Source organism: Pavona decussata, unplaced genomic scaffold (genome assembly GCF_977016875.1).
Source record: "Pavona decussata unplaced genomic scaffold, jaPavDecu1.1 SCAFFOLD_270, whole genome shotgun sequence".
Taxonomy (NCBI): domain Eukaryota; kingdom Metazoa; phylum Cnidaria; class Anthozoa; order Scleractinia; family Agariciidae; genus Pavona; species Pavona decussata.
In genome coordinates, this window is record NW_028145672.1 from 958,379 (window position 1) to 967,192 (window position 8,814).

The 8,814-nt window shown below is 35.9% G+C and overlaps 1 protein-coding gene across 2 annotated transcripts; it reads left to right on the forward strand.

Moving 5' to 3' along the window:
- The first annotated feature begins 1,696 nt into the window (after positions 1-1,696).
- Positions 1,697-8,233, forward strand: LOC146455771 (octopamine receptor beta-2R-like). Of its 2 annotated transcripts, XM_085093932.1 has the most exons (3): positions 1,697-2,011; positions 3,075-3,220; positions 6,530-8,233. In XM_085093932.1, the coding sequence occupies exon 3, from the start codon at positions 6,568-6,570 to the stop codon at positions 7,591-7,593; it is 1,026 nt and encodes a 341-aa protein (XP_084950058.1). In that variant the 5' UTR covers positions 1,697-2,011; positions 3,075-3,220; positions 6,530-6,567; the 3' UTR covers positions 7,594-8,233. The 2 variants fall into 2 exon arrangements, with proteins under 2 accessions (XP_084950058.1, XP_084950057.1); XM_085093931.1 differs by lacking the exon at positions 3,075-3,220.
- The last annotated feature ends 581 nt before the right edge of the window (positions 8,234-8,814 follow it).

The following is an 8,814-nucleotide window of genomic DNA, read 5'->3' on the forward strand; positions in this document are numbered from 1 at the left end:
CCCCCCCCCCTTTCCCACCGAAGAAAAATAGCTTTCAAACAATTGTGCGAGAAGCAAACAACTCCAAATGAAATGCGAGTAGCTTTCGTTGGCATGGCGATAACTTGAGTTTTATTCAAGGACTCGTTCAAAAGCTAAGCTCTTTTCTCTCAAACCATTTGGCGAAGTTGTGGAATTTGACGGTCATTTGTTTACATGGATTGCGGCGATGAATATTCTGTATTATCCAAAACTGACTCATTGGATAACGCAGTTCTAGAGTTTTGATTGTTGCGGCCATGGTATATGAGCCATTATACCATGCCTCACAAATATAGTAGGAGTACGCTTCAGGGGGGAAAATATCATTTAAAAATCAGCAGATTTTAGTGATTTTTTGTGGTTGTTTTCAATAAAACATTTTATTCCACCCGCGCTTGTGGGATATGAGTTTACAATAGCCAACTCGGCGCCTACGCGCTTGGGACTAATTATTAAATAGAGGAAAAATGGCCATTGCATTGTGTCTGATTTGACTTCTCGACGTTCGTCTAGTATAAAAACAGGCACAAAGATATTTAGTTTTGACCAGAAGAACTGTCATTTATTAAAGCAAGAAGTCCTAGAAGAATGGCGAGACGGATAATCAGGTGCACTGCGGAACATTTCGCCCCGAAGCCATCCCAGATGCATTAAGCACTTGTCAAGTATAAAATAAAAGCCGATAAATTTTTTGAGAGAATTTTTATATCCGTTGTTTTGTTGAAAGGGAGATTTCTTCTTAAGCAAAGCATAGGGCCTCTACCACACGCCTACGGCCGCTTGTTTTTAAAACAAACCGACCACTTCACATTTTGATCTGACGAGAGGAGAAATTAGATGTCCGATTCATGAACCCATACAAAATTTCGTAAACTACGCTGACTCAGTCATAGTTTGTGGTAATAAAAACACAAGATTGGCCTGTTTCCCTGGGTGGCATATGTTTTGAACTATTTTTCTCATGATGTTGAAAAATTACATTCACTCAATAGAGCTAAGGCAACAACTATTGATGAACAAAACTGTATCACGAGCAGTTATCTCGAACCAGGCTTCCCTTATATCCGTTTGTGGTTATCTACGACAGGCTGTTTCGAACTCCCGCCTCTCGGCAGAATCTTGTACCCCACGACTACACGTATACTGCAGATGGCGAAAGTAAAGGCTGTGGTTGAAATAACAGCTAATAAGCCTGCTCTTAAGCTACACGGCCAGTCTTGTCATCCGGCCGATCTGGTTTATTTACACTTTAGTACATGTACAGTCAAGTGCCTTAGCTTCTCTCACTACATCGAGAGATCCAACGACGAAAAGTACAGGTGAAGTTTATAAATGCACCGTTTGAAAAGGTTCTCCCATCGGTTCAGAGAGTTCTCTTGGCTAATGAGTTCTTAAAACTGCGTCAGCCTAATACATAAAGATGTCACCAAATGACTTAAAGCCAAATACCCAATAGCACGCTATGTGGTGTGTGCCATTTAGCCAAAATTGGAAAAATTAAGGAAACTTTACATGTCAAATGGAAAAGCTTTTTTTTGTTCTGAGCGAAGGACCTCGTTTTCAATTCCAAATTCGCATTTTTCATTGGTTGATCAAAAAACGTGCGTGATGGATGACAACAAAATGGACATCGAAATTTTGTTCAAATGATAACTTCCGCTCCGAAAAACTGGAGTATCGCTAAATGTTCCTGTTTGACACTCGCTTTCTATTTCTGCGTTACAACAGGTTGAAAGGAAAATTTTGTTTCCTTTCAACCTTTCCTTTTTTTGAGGAAAAGGGGGAAAATTTCGCAGTTCCAACTTAGCCAACACTAAACTGACGAAATTTTTTAAACTGCAACTGTTAATATTGCGGAAAATTAACTCTTTATGACAGGGAAAGGTTTAAGTTGGATTTGAGCGCCAAGCTGGATAATTTGGCGCCGAAAATAGAGAAAAGAAAAGAAGATCCATCACCTGGCTACGATTTGAAAGGGAAGCCTCACAAGGTAAAAAACTTTTCGTTTGTTTTCTTGCTTTTAAAGTGACAAGGAATTGTCCATAATCTTCCCACTCTCAATGGGTTGATATTGTTTAGAAGAAAGCTCTTTGGAAATTAATTTTTGAGCATGCTTTTCTCAGCTTTCTTCTTGGGGTCTTCTCATTTTCCTCGCAAGAACCATAATATTATTCCTTTGTTTTAACTGTCTTCCGTACGGTGCTGGTTTGTATGTTTTAGTTCGACTGCTATCTCTTTGATTTTATTTGTTTGTTGTCATTCCTTAATTCTTTGACATCAAGATTTTATGAGAAAACACGCGAAATTTTGTTTAAAGTTTGTAACAGTCGCCGTTAAAATTATCAAAATATTTTTTCTTTAAATTTATTGAGGGATTAAACATTGGCAGATGTCAGATTATCGATTATATTTCCTTATAAGAATATATAAGTAAGCGAGGATTTCGCAAGATAGTTCTCCTTTTTATGGCTAAGCGAAACATACTTCTTCACCTAACAATGACAAACGGAATACAGGGGTATGAAGTCGGTCTGTGCCCTACCTTCGAGAACTGTTCCCTTGCTGAATGTAACATATATAAATGTTTGGCCGAAACAATTTATCCTTCAGGGAATTTTTCGAATTAATTATAAGCAAGTATAATTGTACTTGGCTAGCTAGTCAAACAAATTAATACTGAAACATGTCAGGCATAGTCCATAAAAGCAGTATTCTTTTTCATCACTAAACGCGCGTCATTGCAATGCGATTAAATAACCTGCCAAAGTCCGTTCTAAAAGCAGAAAATTTTAACCTTTTCAAACCAAGATTGACAAATCTTCTTCAATATGTAAACAGTGCTACTGAATTTTAATTTTATCGTTAAATGACGTATTTTTCGATATTGTTTTGTCTTTTTTTTTTCTTTTGAAAACGCCATGGGGTTCCCTCGTGCTTTCGTTGTTTTTAACATCTTGATTACCAATGGGGGGTTAAAACATTCTCATTTTAACATGATGAACGCTGAATAATCAGAATTTCCTTGCACCTGTTCATTCTACACCTCTAAATAGCTTCTCCCACGCTAGTCAGTTTACCGTCAGTATCTTGATGGCTCTTGCGTCGTACGTACGAGGTAGCAACGAGGAATTATAAGATTGCGTTATCCTCCACGGAAGGGATTCTCAAGCGTTGCATCTAATTCGGCCCATGTCAAGTGGTAAGTTTTCATAACCATTTGCCGTTGATCATAGCCAGGACGAACAGTAACGCAAATTATAGAAGAATTTTACTTTCTTTTACTTTTTTTGGCGATTTAGTATTCCGACTTGTTTAATTTGTCCAATGCCGCTGAAATTGGGAAAGAGAAAGGAGAATTTACTGCCTTATGTTTTTATTGTAGAGGCTGTCTCTCAAAGAACTTCAGTTTGTTTAAACAATGGTTGAATAATTATCATACAAGGTTCAATGTCATGCAATTCTATTTTACCTTTTTGCAAACTAACGTCTCGTTTAATTGTTCAGGTTAATGTTATATACGTTTTTTTCATTATGTTTAAATATTCAAACATTTCTCTCCCTAAGTAAAACGTTGAACAGGTTAGAGTATCTTTGACGGTTACGTCTGTAGTTGAGATCCTAAAGTGTGACTACAAAGATAAAAGCTATTAAGCAGTACTTTCCTGTGGTGCTGTTTATTGTGCTGTACAAGGTGTTTCTAGCGTCTGAGTTTGTGATGAAATGCTGAAGTGCAACCCTTTACATAAAAGCTATTTTCCTGCGGTGCTGTTTGTCATATTGTCCAAGAGAGTTTTTACTTTTGAGTCTGTGGGTGAAATACTAAAATGTCACAATTCAAATGAAAGCTATTAGGCATTACTTTCCAGAAGTGATGTTATTATACTGCACAAGGTGGTTCTAACTTTTTGGTCTATAGGTGGAATCCTACAAAACCATGAATGCTACTGAGCAGTACTTTCCTGTGGTGCTGTTTTTTAGCTGTACAAGGTGGTTCTAAGTTTTGAGTCTGTGGATGAAATCCTAAAGTGTGACCATTCAAATGAAAGCTACTGAGCAGTGCTTTCCAATGGTGCTGTTTATTACGCTGTGCAAGGTGGTTCTAACTGTTGAGTCTGTGGACGAAATCCCAAAGTGTGACCATTCAAATGAAAGCTACTGAGCAGTACCTTCCTGTGGTGTTGTTTCTTATGCTGTACAAGGTGGTTTTAACTGTTGAGTCTGTGGACTAAAGTGTGACTGTTCAAATTAAAGCTACTGTGTAGTTCTTTCTATGGTGTTGTTTAATATGCTATGCAACTGAGGTAATTTGTGTTGTTGAGGCTATGAATAAAGTCCTAAAATGTGATTATATAAAAACCAGCAGTGCTTTCCCGTGGTGCTGCTTATTACGCTGTGTAAGGTGGTTATAACGTTTGAGACGGTGGATAACTTCTGTGACCATTGAAATGGAAGCTCTTAAACATTTTTTCTGCTATGGCAATGTTTTTTTAGCGACGCTATTAAACCTAATTGCCTCAGGACTGCTTTTAAGTAATGGAAGGGCTTAAAAGGCCGCAGAAAAATATAAATAGCCAGGTGGATCAAAGATCAAAGGTTTTGCTTACATTTGTTATAATTTGTCTCCCGAAAAGAAAATTCCAGGCAAGAGATCAAATTCAACTTCAAAGAAGAAAGAAGAATTCGTAAACTTTATCAGTTGGCAAGAGAAAAGTCAGACTTTAATTCGGAAGTGCCAGGATACAATTTAAAACGCCATACAGTTACCGATTAAATTGTGCGTCTTCTGCAAATTGTCAAGTTGTTAAACCCTAAGTTTGGGTTGGTAAATTATGAGATACTTTCAACGAAGGCTTGATAACTTATTATCATTATTGCTAGGATTTTTTCATGAGTTAACCTTTCAAACCGATTCTAACATTTGTTCGCTTCATAAATACACTCTTCTGTTAACAATCCCCGTAGAGATAAGCGTTTCTTAATAATTCATTAGTTTATGCAATCGACTGCTGTACAGTATTTGCGTATTTCCGATTCCAAAAAAAGTAAAAAAATTAAAAATAGCCATTGACGTCTTTATTGCGAAACGCTGATCATAGACATTATAAAACGCACTTTAAGCGGGTGAAAAACGGAGAAAAGTATAGTATTGACTTAATAGTCCATTAAGTGAGGCAGCCAATCGCAAGGCAGAGCCATAAGCTACAAAAAGGAAACACGCCTACAGGTTATTCACTGCGAAAAGCTGAACTTCAAATACGCACATTTGCTTCCCGATCGCTCCAAAACGAATATCAGGTTAGGTTATCTTAGTAACCTTTGCTTCTTTAGCCCGTGATTTGAGACAAACTGAAAGCGAAGCAGGTAATTAATTAAACACGCGGAGACTGGGTTAGAAACGGCGCATGAGCGCATCATATTTCTGCGTCTGCAATTTTAGTATTTCGCCGTTCCCACATTACTGGAGCATGGAAAAGGCAATTTCCTCTCATCAATAATCAAATTATTACGTTAAGTTCAGTACACGGATTACACAAACTCAGAGTAAGTTTAATTTATGTACCGCTTTTTAGTTGCATCGAGTACAGTGTTTATTGTGCTGGTTTGGTCTGGTTCAAGGTTCAAGGTTCATTTATTTCACGCTATTTACACATCATTAACATAGAAAGAAAAGTATTACAACATATAATTACAAGATAAAAATAAATACAGTACAAATTATAAAATGTGTGTGGTGGTCAAAGTAGCAAAGGCTTTCTAGTTGACCACCACCTACTTTAAAGTAAACAAGGAAATGACACTGAGCTTTATTGAGGTATTAGAAGATGAAGGAGATGTTTGTAGAGCCTAGGATTAATGTACGGGAGAGAAATACATTTGTGTAAATTAAGGTATGTTAAAGATATACTGAATCGAGCAAGAGATCTAAACAGGACAAGCTTAATAAAAGAAGAACAAAGCGAGAAATAAATAAATATAAATAAATAAATGAATAAATAAATAAATAAATAAATAAAAACAACAAAAAAATACACACACAAAAAACAACATACAAACAACCAACAACAACAACAAACAAAAGGAAAGGAAAAGAACAACAGCAGCAACAGCAGCGACAACAAAGATCAAAATATAAGCAGACAATTATTATTATTATTATTATTATTATTTTTAACTCTATTATTATTGTTATTATAATTATAATTATTGTTATTATTATTGCTATTATTATTATTATTATTATTATTATTATTATTTTTATTATCAGATAGTTACATACTATTATATATACAACCATTTGAAACCATTCTAAGTTCTATTGGTTCCTGCTTTTATATCCTTTGTTTCCTATGTTACGCCGATTAGATCACCATTATGATCCAACGTATACCAGCTGGATTATCGTCCACGGTTGCTTGCTTGAATTTTTTTACACAAAGCGCGATAACCTGGAGACTGCAATTTACGTATGTCTCGTTCTAAGAATATGATTTGTTTGATTTCTTTTCAGATAATTACTCCGGCGATCAACACTGCATCTAAAGAAAAATGAATAACAAGTCGAGCACAGCTTCAGTTTTACCACAGCAACCCAACCAAGGAATAAAGGAAATGAGTAAAGTACTCCCGATTGCCATCGCCATCATTCTTACTAACGGACTCGTCTTCTTTATGTTTTACAAGCGAAAAAGCCTCCGCAACTCATCCAATTACCTTCTTCTTGGGTTAGCGGTCTGCGACTTTCTGACAGGCGCAGTCAGCATTCCATACTACCTTATTTTTTCCTTCCAAGTTGTGCCTCCGAGTATGACCGATGACTTTGCATATTGGATGGTGATTCTGCAGACCCTCGTGGCCGTCTCCGCTGCTTATCACATACTCGTCATAACAGGCGAAAAGTATTTAGCAATCATTAAACCACTGAAGCACTACCTCGTGACCAAAAAAATGGTGTTCAAAGTATTGGCGGGAATTTGGATGGTATCCGTGTTTATTGCCATGATTCCGTTCGCTTGGCGGGAATCCCACACACAAATTTGGGACATCATACACTCTGCAATCTGCCTCGTGATCGTGTTCTTTATCCCGTATGTATTCATGGTGTATGGGTACGCGGTCATGTTCAAAGCGGTCAGCGGAAGAAACAAGCCCTCAAGACAGGGTGACAGTGTTAAAAGATTACAAATGAAGAAAAGTAAAGACCGAAAATGCATCATAATATTTGCAGTCATGGCTGCGGTATATTTGTGTTGTTGGCTGCCGTATTTCGCCCTAATAATTACTTTCAAGATAAAACATTTTACCAAATCGAACGACTTTGCTATCAGTGATAAAATGGCTGAGGCGTTTGTTATTATCAGGTTCATTACATCCGTGACAAACCCTTTACTCTACACGTTTTTCAAACGCGACTTTTGGTCGGCTTTATGTAGTCTTTCTGTGAAAGAAATAGGCAGCTTTGCAGTACCGACGCCCTCGATGAGAATGAAAAGTTTTTCCAATGCACACACTTCTCGTTCGAGGTACAGAGAGTGTGGTAACACAGAGTACATAGTTTTTATATCGTCTGTTTAACTTTTTAACTCTCAAAGACGACACCAAAGCGTATCAAACTCGAGGACATTTGACTTGAGGTTAATGCTATCGCAAAGTGTAGAATAAATATAATGAATGTTTTCTTTAAAGTCAAGTACCTTAGATAAGCATAAAATAGAATAGAACGGAATGGAGTAGAGTAGAGTTTACTATAATAAAATAAAATAGTAAATAGAATAGAATAGAATAGTGTATAATAGAGTAGAATGTAATGTCAAAAATTTATTAAGTCAACCGAAATTGTACATTTCATCACGAAAGTTTTTTCCAAAAAGAACTTTTTTGCAACTCATTTTCAATTTTTAGCTCACCTTTATGATCCTTAAAAAAAGGTTGATATAACAAAGTACACGATATAAATATGTTTGTTTGTTATTGAATTTGAAAATTAAAGCAATTTTTTCACAGACGATTTCTATCCATCCGGGAATTTTCGCTGTGAGCACCATTTCGCCTGATATTGTCTCTCCGCGGTTGAAAACTATCACGTGATCAAATTAAGCCAGTCAAGTTAGGAGAAAATTTATTTGTCAAGACAATGATGTATAAAAACTAACTTTTCATTTAAGTAGAATATTAATCAAAACTAATACTAAAACAATCAATAATAATAATAATAATAATAATTTTTTTTAAAAATATGAAAATTCTTTATTAAAATATTCCACACAAATGGCTATTTACAAGTTAAAAGTATATAAAAAAAGAGCTATTAAAAACCTATTCACATTTCATTTCGATTAAAAAAAATTAAATTCGGCATTTTAAAATCAGTTTCACTTGATAAAAAGAAAAAAAAAATAAATAAAATACGCATCTCTCAAATGGCCCCTTCTGCAGTTTCAATGTCAATGTCCGCGTTCTTGATGTCATGTTGAATTCTTCGTAATGTCCTAGACCCTCTAAGACAGACGAGTGCAGATCTTAACAGTGCGAATGAAATTCGGCTCCTGATCCATGACAATAATAATAATAATAATAATAATAATAATAATAATAATAATAATAATAATAATAATAATATTTATCACGGGAGCCCACTCGCCTTGGTGGTTTTCAGTGGGGCCCTGAAAAATGATTTCACAAGATCAAACGAATTTAAAAATAGCTAAACAATCATCATTCACAAACTTTTAAGCTTTGCCTCTTTATTACGGACACCGAGAGGACAGGGATAAGTGTCCGTATTATAGAGGTGTT